Source organism: Oryzias latipes, chromosome 23, assembly GCF_002234675.1.
Source record: "Oryzias latipes chromosome 23, ASM223467v1".
Taxonomy (NCBI): Eukaryota; Metazoa; Chordata; class Actinopteri; order Beloniformes; family Adrianichthyidae; genus Oryzias; species Oryzias latipes.
Window position 1 is genome coordinate 14,380,143 of NC_019881.2, and position 17,314 is coordinate 14,397,456.

The 17,314-nt window shown below is 37.3% G+C and overlaps 2 protein-coding genes across 3 annotated transcripts in view; both read right to left on the bottom strand.

The window, feature by feature from the left end:
* Window positions 1-19: 19 nt before the first annotated feature.
* Window positions 20-14,769, bottom strand: cpsf6 (cleavage and polyadenylation specific factor 6). 2 transcript variants are annotated; one of them, XM_011491109.3, is made up of 10 exons: window positions 14,659-14,769; window positions 11,690-11,899; window positions 11,471-11,574; window positions 10,066-10,211; window positions 9,767-9,946; window positions 9,128-9,638; window positions 8,932-9,047; window positions 8,704-8,857; window positions 8,420-8,618; window positions 20-2,011 (listed from the first exon to the last, which is right to left on the bottom strand). In XM_011491109.3, the coding sequence occupies exons 1-9, from the start codon at window positions 14,716-14,718 to the stop codon at window positions 8,432-8,434; spliced, it is 1,668 nt and encodes a 555-aa protein (XP_011489411.1). In that variant the 5' UTR covers window positions 14,719-14,769; the 3' UTR covers window positions 20-2,011; window positions 8,420-8,431. The 2 variants fall into 2 exon arrangements, with proteins under 2 accessions (XP_011489411.1, XP_004083079.1); XM_004083031.4 differs by having other exon boundaries at window positions 1,437-2,011; window positions 9,128-9,626.
* Window positions 14,770-15,812: 1,043 nt separating this feature from the next.
* The window catches only part of LOC101173028 (voltage-dependent calcium channel subunit alpha-2/delta-4-like), a gene marked incomplete in the record, with an annotated part of 84,175 nt that continues 82,673 nt past the window's right edge, over window positions 15,813-17,314 (bottom strand). Inside the window, 1 exon segment of the mRNA XM_023952668.1 lies at window positions 15,813-17,182. Within this exon segment, the coding sequence (XP_023808436.1) occupies window positions 17,090-17,182 (93 nt within the window).

Consider the following 17,314-nt stretch of genomic DNA (forward strand, 5'->3'; position numbering starts at 1 on the left):
AGGAAAAGAAAAACAGAAATAATTGAAAACATTTTATTTAAAGAAATGACAATGAACTCACCAGGACTCCATCAAGGCACATGTACAACACCCCCTAATAAACTAGTACCCTCTGTTTGTTCTATGCCTTAACCAATCAAATCAGTATAAAGAAAAAAACTTTCACCTATATACAAACACACTGTACCAAGTTAATGACATCAGAAAAGCCCTGCTCATCTGTTTAAAATGTGACATAAAATTGAAAACTTTTTTTGAACAGAAACTTGCTTTTCATCATGTGGCTTACATTTAAAGGTTTTAAAAATGGAAGTAATCAGTAATAAAATGCAAAGAATATACAAAAAATTCCATATATTTTAACACTCGCCATGTAGTTTCATCTTGCTTGATGCAGTTATCAGACATGGCGGTTGTCAGTGGGACGTGTAGACCTGAGGACACTTACCTTGTTTGCTGGGAATGAAACTTGCACAGAAAGCAGAGTGGTTTTAGACATCATCCCAAACTCCACAGATCCTCTAGTGTGATGCCAAATAACCCTTCTAAAGCCAAACCTTCCTGATTTTCAGGAGATTCTCTTTAGACTTCTGGAGAACAAAATATTCTACGTATTCAGAACAAATGAATCTAAACAATACAAAATATACTAGTGTAAAAGGAAAAAAATAAAAAAGCTCGGTGCCTCATTTTCTTACCTTTACCTCAACATGCATGTTTTACAAATTTCTTTAAAACATTTTGCAAAGCATTATTTGGGGTCATTCAAACTCACAAGACTCAAAACAGCCTTCACATTAAAAGTATGCAGTGATTCTGTTACTTAGGACTTAAATTCAATTGACAAAACAAAATCAAACACTACAACTCGCCAGTGTTAACACCCGCCTGGTTTAAAATAATCACAGCGCCAACTTTACGTACAGCTGAATTATTTTTTTCTTTTTTTAAATTTCGCCATAAAGTATGGAGTTGATGACATGAAAGCTAGTTCCATTGTCCGTTCAACGGTAAAAAAATACGCAAAGAGCATAAAAGACAACACAAGTGACTTCACATGGGACCTTAAGCATTTTTTCATGAAGATGAAACCATTGATGCATCAACTGGAGAAGAGAGTAAAATCTTGTTTAGCTGATTCAGTGCATTAAGATGCAGAAACACATTCTTCATTTTTAGCTCACAGTGGGGGCTGAAAACCACCTTTGGTTAAAATTTGGTCGCTTCATTTAATATTACTCATACAAAAAAATAAAATATTCATCTAACTTGTCTTAAGTGGTAACAGATCTATCCAGTTTAAGCAAAATCCAAACTGCAGTGTTTCCCTTGTAGAGCTCCAGCTATTGTTGAAATGTTTAAAAACATTTTGCAGTCCAAACAAACATTTAATGTAAATGAATCAACTGTGCAGAGGAATTCACCAAATGCAGAGCTACCTCAGTAAACATTTTTATTACAACACCATCTAGTCTTTAATCGGAAAAAGCAACACTTACATACTAACCATGAAGAGAATGAAAAACACAGAAGACAGGAGAGGAAAAACATCAAACATAACCCCAATAAAAACTTTTCTAAACTGAATGTACATAATACAATGAGGAGAAAAAAGCAAAATAAAAAAATGTAGGATGTAATGTTTGTGTTTTTCTTTTCGTGAATTGCGTAGCCACTTTATTTCTTTTCTTTGCATGGAAGCGTCACATACTCTTCATGTCAAATAAAACAAAGTAAAAGAGCTTTTGGAAAGTTTTTCTTTTTCTTTAGTTACGGTAAGTAAAGACACGTGGAGAACAAGGTCTTACACATATCGGGTCCTCCTTCCACTGTCAGGCTGGCAACAGACAGAGAAGGATGGGTGGAGAAGGAGAAGGGAAATGGAGGGGGGGTGTGGAGGAAGAGTCGGCGGATGTGTCTTGTCCGGTCATGCAGGGTGAGCAGGGGCTGTGGTGGCGGTGCACTGAAAGAGTTCCTCCTTTTCCTTCCTTCTGTCCATGATCCTCGTTAGCTGAAATGTGTCAAAACGAAGGGTGGAGTTTGGTTTCGAGCCAGCCTGAGAGTGAACACTTCTCCCACTCACCAGTACATCTCTACACTAGATGTAGTCTAAGACCAAGGCTGGGTTCAGTTCACCGTCATTTAGAGTTCTTTCTTTGTATACAAGTCTGTAAACTTTGGTTTCAGTTTAGGGGAGGTGTGGTCTTGATGACTTTAAGAATTGGGGGAAAAATCAATCACACTATTGGGATTAAAAGAAACCAGCTTGACTCAATTGATTGTGCACTGCCCCCAACCCTAGCAAAGACACCACCATGTCATGCAAAGAAGTTACTTTGAATTGTATCATCAGATACACTCACAGGATAACAGTACGTTGGATCACATTTGCTAAAATACTGCAGGTCTGAACTATATGCATGCAGAGGAAACAAGTCTTATTTCACACACAAAACTTTAAACCCAAAAGCAAGTATTATAGTATATCTGCAAAATATTTCTAAGAGTTCAATGAATTTAGACACAAAAGTAACAAAATTTTGAGTTTAAATGGCAAAAATATAGAGCTTTGACCAAGACAGACCTTGCCATCAGGGATTTTTTTTTGTTTATGGTCAACAACTTTAGCAGAAACATCAGATGCAACATCCATATAATTATTATTGAACAAGACAAAAACATTGGTAGAGAATTTAATAAATAACCAAGGAAGGAAAACGCCAAGAAACGCCTTTACTTTCACTGGCTCTAGGGAAGGGCTGCCCGACCTCCAGCCTTGGACTACTAATGAGAACCAGTGGCAGGAAGTGGGGCAGAAAAAGCTAGCAGTGTTCCCTCGCTATATCGCGGTGCACCTTTTGCGCAGGTTTTTCAACGCAATTTTGCACTTTTTTTTAAACAATACACTGGTTTCTGTGTTTTGATTGGCTTGAGACCTCGTCAATCAATCTCGTCTTTGTCGAATCTCCCACTCAACTTTTTTTTTTTTTTTACATACATTTTCAATCGTAAGGAAATCTTTGTTTTCATTCCATAAAACTGGACTTATTTGTGTGCGACGGTTTGAGCTGCGAAAGCCTAATCAAGAGAGAAAAGTATCAAAAAGTATCACAATATTCATGTCTGAGAAAGGAGTACAAAGTGTGTAGTGAGGGGTTTTACAGGCTTAAAAAAAAACGGGTAGTCCTACTTCGCAGATTTCCCGTATCGCAGGTTAATTATGGAATCTAACCGCCAACATAAATGAGGGAACACTGTAAACAAGAAAGAGGGTCGCTCTCCAGGACCAGTGTTGGGCTGCCCGAATGTTAAAAACTTACAGTTAGCACTTCCTAAAACTCCAGCTTCAAACTGACATACTTGATTTCTTCCTGGCAACAAATACCCCCCCCCCCTTCAAAAACCAAATTTGTCCTGAGCTTTGAAGAGAATGAATGTGATTTTGTTAGCATAAAAGGGCAATAACTTATACAAAAACATCAACATTTCTTTAACTTATAAGGAAGGGTTATGATTGACAAGATGCAACTCTGCCATATTTTTCATTGAGGAGCACAAACTGTACATTTAAAAAATTCAAATGCTGAAAGATTTGTTACAAATTCTTACATTTTAAAAAGCTGTAACAAATACAGACAAGCTCAAAATGACAATTGCAGTCAAACTTGGACTTTTATTTTTACTTAAGGGAATAAAGGGCTGTCGGTAACTAAGCATTACTAACGGTTAGCTATACAAAAGAAAAGACTAAAAAAAAAAAATCATACGCCAATTTTATGTAAACATTAAATGCGCAGCAGCATCACAACAACAAGAAAACAGACCAGAGCCAAACCGGAGACAATCTGCCAATTAAGAAAAGCAAAATTCCATCTATTTGAGTGCTACACAAATCAAAATATCTATTTGACCGTTTACAGGCGTTACATGTAAATAGCTGCTTAACAATATGTTATTCATAAATGACAAAACAGTAACCAAGTTGTTCACCAAACTATCCAAATTACAAATTTTATCGAACAATAAAACTTTCTTTGATGGTTGATTGTGGAGCTTAAAGACTGACCTTAAAGTAGTTTGTAAATATTTCACAAAAAACACACATGCATCCCTCTGAATCAGGTTTAAATGTTTGAGTCTAACCTGTGGGAAAACTGTTGTGGCTCTGGTTTGGCCGTTTGCGGCTTTGTTAGATGAGGACAGAAAGGATGTCGTTGCTGCTGCACACAAACTTTAAAATGGCTCAAAGACGGAGCACAGATATAACTTCAGCTCATTACAAACACACTGAATTGTTGCATGGCAGTATGAGCACAAAAACACCTCAATAGCATAACAGGACACAACAAATGGTCATATGTCATCAATTATATGATTGGCATCCCAGTCTTAACAAGTTCCTCAGACGGACAAACTCTTGACATGACATGTAAAAAGTGGAAATCCCTTTTCATTCTATTCAATCCTTTAATTTAACCAACAAACCATTTTTTAAAATCAACAATTGCAGTAATAAGTTTACAACTCTGGTGGTTCATAAAGTCTTGTACCCACTGGAAATCTAATAAATGACAATTTTTAAATATTCTTAAGCCAAATCCAAGCTACATGATTTTCTTTCAACTGTGTCCATCTCACCATGTTCCCATCAGCTGGTCAGTGGGTTTAAAGCGGATTCAAGTTCACGCTACAACTGCGTTTATTAAACAAATGCCTAAAATGTCTCAAATAAATATCAGAGATGGAATTTTGAGCTTAATTGAAAATTCATAAATGTCCTCCTTCAGAAAAATGCCACAAGTACATTTTCAAAACACCTAAACCAATAAGTGAGTCAAAGTGAGTCTTTAATAATATCTTTATTTTTTATCTTGTTTGTTGAAACAAACCAAACTGTCATCAGTAAAGGTGGTGGGTTTCTAGCTTTTAAACCTTGTCCTATGGACAGAGCATCTTTGTGAATAGAAAATAAACACGATTTAAATAATATATTCAGTTTAAACTGACTGATGAGAACAGAATCAAACCTTTGATTAGGATACTTTGCAGATGATGGTCAAATTCACCCACAAAGTGAAACTTGGAAAGAAAATCATGTACGGTGAATTTAGCATCCAGTGACAAGAGAAGGAAATTCCAGTTTGTCGAAGACTTTTGAAATTGCGTTGTTAACACAACAGAAGGACGACAAACATTTTTTTTTATAATATGTACAACATCACTATTAAGGGGTCCCCCAGTGGACAGTCAGACAAATAGAAAACTGTATGTAAAAGACTAAATAACAGAGGAGAAATCACATCAACTCAACTAGCACTGAAGGCTAAAAATCAGCATATCTGCTGATTTTAAAGTTCAGCAATTCTGTAAATTGAACCACCCCTGTAAATACTTCACAGCGTGTGAGCAAGAGGGACACCAAGAAAAGAGGAAACCCATATTTAGTTTGTCTGCTGTGTGAGAAGAAAGTCTTTTTTTTTTGGGAGTGGATGGAAGTTTTACGTGTGCGATGGATGCATAACATGGGAAATATTACTTGGGGTTCAGGCCAACTGTACAGAAAGGCTGAAGGTTCCCTGCAACTTCCTGGATTCCTAAATCAAGCTTACACACATCTCTACAGACATCAGAATTCTCTGGCAGTGGAAAACAGGAGCACATCACAAAACACCATTTCAACTGCAACTCCAAAATGCGTACAAGTCAGCATGTTGTTTAACATGCAAGTCATACAGTGAAGACAAAATATTCCTCTCTATGAGTGACAACATGATTATTATTAAAACTCTGACACCAACAACTACGGACATGGAGCCACAAGTCTCAAAGCTTATCCTTCAAAATGTCAATCAATTTGAAAAGGAGCACTAACAGTTTGCTAATAATCATACAAAAGCTTCTGACAAATGTTTAGAATATTGTGTGCATTTATCAAACAATACTAATCAGACAACCTGCACAACACATATAAACACTGACTTACTGACGTGCACTGGATTGTGGGAAAGTTGATTGATTTGTCTTTACTAGCTAAATACTGATACTATGTTGTCTTGGATTTATTGTCCTGCATGTTTTACACATTTGTCTGTTTCAAGACAACCAAATTCAGCTCACCCACTCTGAAAGGGTTCCTAGAGCCATTTGAAACAGCAAGGAAATGAATAAAACATGCAGAGATCAGGATGGACAAAAGGCATAACAAAAATAAAATAAAAGTATCCTATTACACACTTAAAACACAGTCATTATTCCAAGTTTATATGTGTTTTTTCCATCTTAATTTGTTCTTACCGGTAAATAAATATTTTACATCTTATCCTAAAGCACATGTGTAGTGGAATATTCTGATGAAATAAACATTTTAAAAGGATCAAATTAAGTTTCAAGAAAATATTTAAATTCAGTTCTTGACATTAGACTACAACCAACATGGTAGTTAAAGACTTGTTGATAACATTTATAAATAAAGTTGTAAGGTTGATTAAAGTTTGACAACTGCAATATGCTGTGAGTTACTTTTGTTCTGAAATATTCAGGGTAATCCATTACATTTTACGGTAACACGCTTTACCCTTGAGCTACATGAAATCTTGTTACATTCACATGAATTTAACTGTGGGCTGCATGAAAAAAACAGCAAGATAATTGTACAAAATGCTGGGTAAACCACAATATGACTCTTTAGCTAGCGTTTAGGTCATGCAGAGATTATTTTAAAGCAAAGTAGCTGATCTAATTATTTCCAATAAAAAATTTTTTAACTCTGAATGCTCATTCACACTTTGTTTTTAACGGGTTGAATACTTTCTCAAAAAAACCTGAACTGTAAAATAAGAATACTTCATGAAGCTGTCAAAATATGGACACTAATGGACTTTGGTAACCATGGAAACTGTAATAGAGAATCACTGCTTGACATCAGCCAAAAGTTGGGTGTTTCCAGCTCAGCAATAAAAGTTACAAAATTTAAAACAAGAATGCATTCTGTATACAGAAGCAACTCATTAACCAGTTTTGGGGAATATGTAGCAGCAAATAACAAGCACACAATTTGGGAACCTGATATCAATATCAGCATACCACATTAGAAAATACAAAAGCATGAACATGTGCATTTTGGTTAACCTCAAAGTTTTACAATGAGGTGCAAATATTCAAAAGTGAGCAATTTGCTTTGGTTAAAACATACAAGTAGAACTTTTTACAACATATAGCATCATTACATTGAACTTTTTTGGCATCCGAAAAGGCAATATGTTAACAATAAATTCATTTTTTGTTTAAGAATGTTTTTGTGTGTAAAAAGCAATGTAGAACATTCCTATCAAAAACGTATGAAGCTGCAGCCCCACCACTAAGAAATAGATTCTAATCTGACAAGTTAAAACCTGAACCTTCTCTAAACACTATAAAGGCTTTATTTTTTTAACATCCAACACCTGACAAACAGATAAAAGACACCAAACTCCAATAGTCACAGTGAGGTAACATTCATACTTCACAAAATACAGTTCAATCATAAAAGACTTGATATTAAACCTAGAAAAATACTTAATATATTTCAAATGATCAACAGAAGTATTAGACCAGGGCTGCCCAATCCTGGTCCCGTTGATCTACCACCCAGCCGGTTTTCCAGCTCTCCCTGCGCTTCTTGTTGCTGATTACCTGGACCAGGTGAGTTTAGTCAATCAGAATGAGGAAACTCCCAAGTCCACAAATTAGCAGAAAGTAGAGTGGAGGGCTCTGGAAAACAGGCAGGGGGGTGGATCTCGAGGACCAGGATTAGGCAGCCCTGTGTTAGATGTCAACCACCAGCTTAAGATACGATGTACGTTGTCCAACTACAACAGACAAAAGTTTCAAACCACCAGTGTTTTGCTATTTCATTGCCATGACTAACTTGAATACATGTTCATTGTTTTCTGGTAAGATGTAAATAAAGAATCATGTAAATTGTGGGTTTGGTGGTTTAACACCTGCTGAAGGAAAAAGTTAAATCCACACAAAGTTCATTTCTACTAATAGATATTTACTGAAGTTGGGAGAACTACACTGAAGATTCAAGAATTCACAGTGCATTCTATCAGTGTATTTAATTAACAAAAGCTTTTAACATCTCTTTATGGATTATACAGACGACTTACCTGACACCTACCTGAAAGTACCAAAGTGAGGTTTATGTCTCTTTCCAGCTTAACTCTCCTTTTCTTCATCAAATCATTTCTTAATCATTTATTTACTACCTAAAAACAACATAAGTTCAACCCAGTTGCTGCGCTTCAATTAAACCATAAGAACTGAAGAAGAGAGGAGGTGAGGAATTAGACTAACTTTTTTTTCTTTGATCCCTTGCGTTAGACTGATTAAACTCCAACACAAACTTGGAAGACTAAAGACAAAACCGTTAACTCACCTTCCTTCCTGGCTAACGGTGGCGATATTCCCTCTCCCGCTCCCTTTCCCTGTCGCGGTCACGGTCTCGTTCACGATGGCGATCACGCTCGCGGCTGCGCTCTCTATAATAATCTTCATGCCTGTCCCGACTGCGGGACTTGTGTCTCCGGCTCTTTTCTCTGGAGCGGCTATGGTCACGCTCTCTAGACCGCTCACGTCTGGGAGAAAAAAACAAAACCGTAACAAAATACTTTTTAAAATTCTTATCTTCAGCGAGTGATGGTTTTTATTTTTTAACATTACCTTGACGCTGAACCATAGCTTTTTGACTCAATGCCGTGGAGACAGTCCTGCAGAGAACTGATAAGAACCTTACAGCGGTCATCGGCTGAGACTTTGGATTGCTTAATCAGACTAATAGCTGTCACCAAAGTCTCTATTGCGCTGCCATAATCGGCTGAAAAGAAAAGACATGGTCTTAATAAATATGAATTTCTTTACTCGGTGAATAACTAAAAGCAGGAGTGTTACCTGCACTGGCATCTGATACAGCTCGAGATATTGCACTGGAGGAGATGGCTCTGTTCCTGTTCATGATCTCCTCGAACTCTGCTTCACTCAATGGAGTCCGTGATGAGTCCATGTCTCTACAAGGTGCCATTGAAAAAGGTTACATTTGCAACCCTTTGAAAAAACAAGCAAAACAATACAGTTGCCCTACTCTTACCGGCCTCCAGGACCGTAGTCTCTCTCGTATGGTGGTGGGCGTCCATAAGGGTCGTTTGGCCCGGGTGGCCCTCGGCTGTCGTTAGGGGGCAAGCTGTTGTTGCCAGGTGGGGGGAAGAAAGCAGGGTTCACATGAGGCGCAGGTGGAGGAGCACCTGGTGGGGGGCCCGGCAAATGTGGAGGTGGGGCCAAAGCCAATGGTGGTCCAATAGGGCCCGGAGGGCGAGGAGGAAAGGGTCCCGGAGGAGGTGGGCCTTGCTGAGGAGGTGGGGGGCCAGGAGGAGGACCATACCCTGGAGGAGGAGGGCCTGGGGGAAGAGGTCCCAGTGGAGGCTGACCAAACTGGCCAGGGAAGAGAACAGGAGGAGGAGGAGGTCTGTCTCCACGATTAGGAGGACCTGCGAGGGGTGGGGGTAGACCCTGGCCAGGAGGGGGTGGTCCTACGGGACCAGGGGGGCCAGGAGGACCAGGGGGAGGACGTGGAAGACCCTGCATTCCACCTATGAAAACAACAGTAGAGAGCAAAGCAAAAAAGACAAAAGTAAAGATCATTCCCATTTATATGCAGACACATAAAACTCCTATAATAGTTCCCTCTTCAGTTCAAACCAGCACAGATTTCTCACTAATAGAAACTAACCAGGAAAGTGGGGTGGTGGGCCTCCAGGGCCTATGGGGCCAGGAGGGAAACGATCTACTCCAGAACCAGGTGGACCAGGATACCTGCCTCGACCTCTGTTGCCCATTGAGAATCCGGAGCGATGGCCTGAACCAGGGGGACCAGCTTTACCTTCCCCTGACATCTGACCAGATTGAGTACCTAAATAAATAAATAAAAGGTTTCAAATGGCTCAAAATTCATCAAGTTGCAATATATTTTCATTTGTAGCAAATTAAATAGATTTGTGAAAATCGTAAGATGAAACTGGAAATACTTACTTTTGCGTGACTGCATCTCAAACTGGCTTAGGGATTGTTTATTGCACGGTGTGACTATAGGATTCTGACCATGAAGCTCTCTCTTGGACAACAGGTCCATCAGTTTCCTGGATGATCCCTCAGAACCAACACACACAAGAGCAAACCTGAAGGAAACCAGCACAAGACACCCTGTCATAAGTATGCAAAGCAAAAACATCCTAGTTATAAAATGTTGAACTCATGAGGCCACCAGGTTTTGTAGTTGTTCCACATTTGAATCATCATCCTCACAGTGAAGTTTTTTCACACAAACAACATCCACGCAGGCATCCTCTGATCCATACGTCATTGCAAATGCAAGGTTGAATACACTAAGCGCAGACGCTTTGTGCCATCAGAAAGACGCTACCAGCCCCGCTGTGTGCCAGGTCCCAGGCGGAGGACATTCTGCGCCTGCAGGACCGTTTATTGAGGCTGGGCAGGCATGCATGCGTCCTCCATTGAAAGCGAGACAGAAACGCCAACTCAGGCAGCAGTGTGTACAAGCACGCACTTCAATAGCCCTGCCCACAGAGCAGGGGCCGCCCTTCGCTCAGCCGTCAGTAAGCCTGCTGCGCTTTGGAAATGTCCTGCTATTACACAGTGTCAGCATAGCATGAAACGCGATCGTCGCTGCTATCTGTTTACATAATAAACCGCCTTATCTGTTCAAATTGTGTATTACTATAAAAATAATATTAATACACACAACAGAGCTATCTCCTCACAAAGATTTGTGTACTCTTACGGTGTAGCTTTTGAATAGACAGAAAATACTTTATTTACATTCATCCATCCATCCATCTAGGTAGATCTTTTGGAGCTTGTCTCAAAAGTAACTCGCATGCCAAAAAAGTGTGGGCACCCCTGGTGTAAGCTCAAACCGGAAATCATCAAACTATATAATGGTACGGTGGACAGTAAGCATCACCTTAAGGGTTTTGTGGTGGCACAACTTTAATTACTTCTGTTCAAATTGTCTTGAGTCTCGTCACAACTCTGAAAATGAATAAACTCTGCGCGGTTTAAACAAAATGCATACAATAAATTGCACATGACATGGATTCCTATACATATGAATGTATAATAAAATAAAAAATACTCTGACGTCAACACATAAATAACACACGCTCTCTTTGACATACCGTAACTCTTTGGCCATTTACGTGATCAAACCGAATCGGCTGATTCTGATCTGGAGAAAAGCAGGTTTTCATAGAGGATTTGCACCGATATGCAACACATCATTAATGTAAAGTGTTGCACATCAGCGTAAGGCTGCTTTTTCCACAGTTGAAGAGTCACGGTAATCCAAAGAACGTTAACATTGAAGCTAAAGCCTCGGTGTAAAGAGTTAAACACAAACAAAAACTACTGTCCTCACCCTTTTGACTGGCCATTAGCCCTGTTTTCAAAGAACTTTATCTCCAGCACATCTGTAATGCCTACTGAACGAATGGCTTCAGTCAGGTCTTCATCTGTTGTCCACTGTAAAAAAAGAACAATAATAAAAAGAGACAAATTATCAATACTACTTTCTTAGCATTTAGTCGAAATTGACAATGAAACTTCTAATTATTTAATTTGAATGGTTGAAACCCACCCATGTAAGGTTGCCGATGTACAAAGCAATCCGTTTGCCTGTATAGGTGTACACCACATTGGGTGGATTACTCTTCCCTCCGTCAGAACCGCCAGATGGAGGCATTGAATCCATGTAGTCCCTGTCTTCTGGAGCATCTCCATTATTGGCAGATGGGGATATCACATCATCGTACAAGTCAATCTGCTCGTGAACTGGATACTCCGATTCCTTTAAAAGAAAAATGAGTTAACACAGTTAAAGCAAAACATGTGGGGTTCAATTCCACAAGAACCTGAAACTGTGGCTCAACGTTTATAAAAACTGGGGATGTAGAAATGCATCTTTTAAGTGAAAGATATTATGGATGGATATTATTTTTAGTAATGTACAGGGGTGTAACGATTAATCAACGAATCGATTTATTTTCTTACGATTGAAACAGATGTATCTGTCTAATCTAAGGTAAGTTGCTTATCGAATTGGCAGTTTGCCACAACTGGGACGCAGAGGGAAAGACAGTGGCTGTGACAACATTAACCACTTGGATCTGTCGCCTCTTTGCATCTTTCGGGATTAAAAACAGTGACAATCTCTTCTCACAATGAGCTTTTGTCACCCCTATGGGGCCAAAAGGAAATGGTCCATTCAAGCAGCGCTGTTACTGTGACCCCAACCACTTTTATAGTTTCACATAGGGCTGCACGATATGAGGAAAACTCGCGATATGCGATATTGGTGATTAATATTGCGATAACGATATGATTCGCGGTATATAAACAAACAGCAAAACAACCAAAAACATAATTTCCATTTCACTGCAACAGTTTAAAAATTATACTCCAAATGACCCTTGTCGACATAGGAGGCAAACATCAAACATAAAAGGGCTCATCTGATTGATCAACAACGTAAATGGGTCCTTCCGATTGGTTAAATGCATAAAGGGATTTATTTCATTTGTTCAATATTTCAAGCTGCCACGAGATTGTTTTAGCACATTTAAGGTAACCATTTATTGCGATTTTCGCCGTCTTTTGTGGTATGCATATTGCACAGCTTAATGTCGCGATAACGATAAATTTGCGATATATTGTGCAGGCCTAGTTTCACACAATGTACGTTACTTTCTGCCTTTATGAACGGGTGATTTAAATGATTGTGCACTGCAGGCAAAAAAAACAAGTTTGCCACGGTGACGTAATGACCCTGTGTTTTGAAGCTGTTGGCGGTGAGATGACAGGTGGGGCAATACGATGAGCGCATGCATAAGCGGGAAACGCGCTAAAGGTTAATGAATGCACAGCCGGTTTTTTAATTATATTTAGGATGTCACAGCGACTGCCATTTATGAAGTTATAAGCTCAGTTTGTTGATAATACCAAATAAGGTCAGATTATACCCTGACTTTTTTATGTTCTGACAAATGTAAATGTGAAATGAGAAAAAGTTTTAAAATGAATAGTACAGCTGATCGCCACTCCATTTACTGGGGGTGAAAAAAAATGAAGAATGTCCAATTGTGGAAAATTTATATTACTATAATTAGCATTCTAAGGTCAAAGTAAAACATTTACTTTTACATGCAATAAAAACACCATGATAGATTTAATTTACATGACGTATACAGTATGATGTACCACAAATGCTGTACTTTTTGTTTCAAACTAACATAGTTTTAAGTTATTTAAGTTCACTTTTTAAGTTTGGCCTATTTTCCTTGTGCAATATTGTTATGAAAGAACGTCTTTGAGGTAATGCCAAAATGCCTGCTGTTGGGAATTAAATACATTTCTAGACATATTGAACTTTTTTACATTCTAAATTTCAAAATGGCACTTTATGTCACAAATGCTGTTGACCCCTAATCTATAGAAGTTTACTGCATATCACCAGACGCTTACTTAGCTCCCTGTTTTACTGGAAATTGCTGCAGCTATAATAAAACATGGAGACCAAATAGTGCTAGAGAGTTAGTCAACAAGAAGAAGCTGAAATAAAAGAAATTACACCAGAATTTAAAAGTAAAAATGGTTACTAGAAAAAGCAAATTACTATAATAAATTGATTTAAATTAATTAAATTCCAAAAGCATTTTTTTCTCTTTATTTTATGTCACGCTTTATGAGGAAAAAAAGAGTAGTAAACTTAAAGAAATGTTAAAAAAAACTAAAACATGACTAATAATTTTTAAGTCACTGGCTCTTAATTAAGTTTAGCTAAACAATTTTAATAAGAAACAAGGAAAAAAAACATTTATTTTTAAATGTTTAGCTCCGACAGTATAATACCATAACAAATTCTGTGCAAAACAAATGTCAGTAAGTTATGATTTTAGTATGCGGTCTAAAAAGGGGGGCGCGGTTTTTAATGTGCGCGCGCGCAAGAATAAAAAAAAACACCCACCATGCATGATGACCCAACCTGCTGCCAGAATGGAAGCCGTGTAACTCGTGTTTTCCCCTTTTGTTTTTATTTTTGACGTTTTTAAAAGTACACCAAGTTACATTTGATCCAAACTATAACCCACGTCCAATACAGTAAACCAATTAAACGTGTGAAGTTAACCAACACCAGCTAGCTTATCATGAAATGCGTGTTTGGTTAACAGCCTCCGTCGGGAGAAAAAAAAAAAAAGAAAGCACACACTGCGCGGCCTATACGCGCGCTCCACTGAAAAGGCTGCTAGACGCTTTGCTGATGGACAAAAATGTACATATTCTAAATAATAACCCACATCACATTTACCTCCACATGTGTACTACTGTTTGAATAAAAAATGCAGATCTATTGTACAGAAGTTTGCTATCTATGCTGCAACCAACGCAGCACACTGACTGACAGAGGCCTGTGTGTGTATTGCTAGTGGAGAAGCTAGCACGAGCATCAAATTACACCTATTTTTCCTATAACGCCGAAAAGACCATTGCAAAAATTAGAAAAAGAACTTCAAAGCACTGAACAAACTCGAGAATATTTTATTTTAATACCTGATTAAATTCCTCTTCTACGTCGGCGTAGATGTCGATATGATCCACACCGTCCGCCATTTTCCTCTGCTTCGTGCCTCCGTCCGCCTGGCGGTGCAGAGGATCGGAGCTACAAACAATAACTCCGGGAGATGCATCAGCGCCCCTGCTGGTCGTATTCACTAACTACAGCCTGCTCTGCTGGGAATGACGGATTCATTGATCATCTGCATTTCACTTTAAACATTCATACTACTGAATACGACATCTATAAAAAATATAAATTATTCTGTTATGTATTTTGTAATTACGCATTTAAAAGAGGAATTCAATATCTATTTATTTATTAATAAATGATTTTCACAACAATGGAAATGCAATTTCTAAAAGAACTCAAATAGATAGAATAGATCACGCTTTTTTCTACGTACAGCTGTGCACCTGCCATTACTGTTTTGTTGATTGAAAATTTCAGCAAATTTGACACAAATCGCTGGAAGAAATGGTCTTTTAATAAAAATTGTAACAATTCTTGACAACAAAGTTAAAAGTGAAAATAAAAAGCAAAGTTATGTGTAAAGAGAAGAGTGAAACATGATCTCCAACTATATAGTTTCCTGTGTATTAGGTATTGCTGTAATTATACTATAATATTTTTTTCAAATTAAAAATATAAATATTTTAAGACGCCCAAGTGGCTGGGATAGGCTCCAGCAGCCCCGTGACCCCGAAAGGGAATAAACGGTTAAGAAAATGAATTAATGAATGAATGAATATTTTAAGTACATTGACAAGACACAAAACATTCTATTTTGGTGTATTATTTGTAGACTCACATTTTACACTATATTAGACATTTTATCAATAATGTCATATAAATAAATTTAAATCTGGCTTTTGATCAACATTTGAATACTTACTCTGATGTAAAGGATACAATAATAACTATAACACATAGGATTTTACCTTAAAAAGTAATTTTGTAAAACTTTATTGGAAAATAAAGTTTTATTTTTTGAAATCATCTGTCATTCACAATCCAATTTGTTGAAACAACCACTGCTATCATACTATATCTTTATAAATTTACTGCTCATTTATATGAAACTATAAGTTTATAAATAATAGGTGAATAAAAGGAGACAAACAGAAATGACACACAGTCAAAGTAAATGTAATAAAAACAACTTTGTGGATCTTTTATTTTATAAATAATGGCTTTAATCCATGTAATACTTTCATAAGAACAATTTACAGGTTTGTTTTACAAAGGAAAAAAACAGAACAAAAGAACAAAATCACATTCCAAGTTTTAGCTCCTCCTAAAAAAAATCATAAACATTTCATATATATTAGATTTTACCTCTGTCAATAACACAACCAAAGACAACAACAACAAAAATAATAATTTCAGTCAGACCATTTTAAATGTTTTAGTTAAAAAGAATATAAAAAAGGTAACAAATATATTAGAAGTAAATCTTTTTAACATGCAAAAATGGAAGAAAAAAAGAAGTTTGAAAAAAAGAAGCGTTCAGTTAAATCAATATAAAAATACATTGTAATTTATTGGTAAATAAATCAACATTAACAAATGTTATTATCATTAGATAGATACCATTGTGATTCTTTTTTCTTTTAAAGTTGTTTACTTATTTTTTTCAGCAGAGCATTACAGATACTTAAAAAAAAACCTGAGGCAAAATGTTATGCAAAAGAAAAACTTTTTTTTGCTTTAACTTCAAGAACAATTTAATTACATGGTGAAAGTGCACAAGACAAAAAAAGGCAGAAAAACGTTTTAAAATTGTGGCAGGTAAAATGTAATTAGTCTTAAAACATGTAAAAATTAGGGATAAAAGTATGACCCTTCCAACTTTTAACTTAAATATTTCTGATACCACTCATATAAGACATTTCTGACTGGGCCTTCATCTAGTCTGCTTTGGTTGATTCATCAAACCCCTTTAAAAAATGCCCTGTGATACAATTTACCAACTCAAGTTTCTCTTCACGCTAACTATTTTTTCAAATGCAACATATAACAAAAACAGATGCAGTAATGTGGATCTTGAAGGCTGAAGTGCATATTTGCAAATGCGCTCTAGGCCTTGCCTGTGATCTTCAGATCAGAGGAAGATGGAGACGGACAACTGGAGATGTGTTGCACTCTTGCTCTAATTACTTATGCTGCAACTTGTGACTCACCATTCCTTTTAAAAACAGATGCTGTAACCTTCATCTTTTCAGTCCATTTTCAATCTGTGACTCAAAGGCGTGCAGGAGTGAGTTTGCTGGAAAGTGTCCATGGCAACAGCAATCCATTAACTTGCTTTACTCGGTTGTCATTCTTAAACTTACAAAATATAATGCTTCAGAAGTCCAAGACTTTTTTCCTTTTTTTTAATGAGAGCAAGAAGACTTAAAAACGTTGTAAGAAAGTTGTCCATCATCAGGAAATTGATCCAGCAATGGAAAGACATAGCAGGAGGAGGACATATGACAGTGAAATGACAGATGCCCCTCCACAGTCGTCTGCATTCTCCTGCAGGACCCAAGCAGAGACACAATTTGATTAGAACTTATTGCAGGTTATTACTCAAATCAACAAGTTGCTATTTAATACTTTACAAATAACATATAGACAAAAATAAAAAGATAAGCACGAGGATATAAC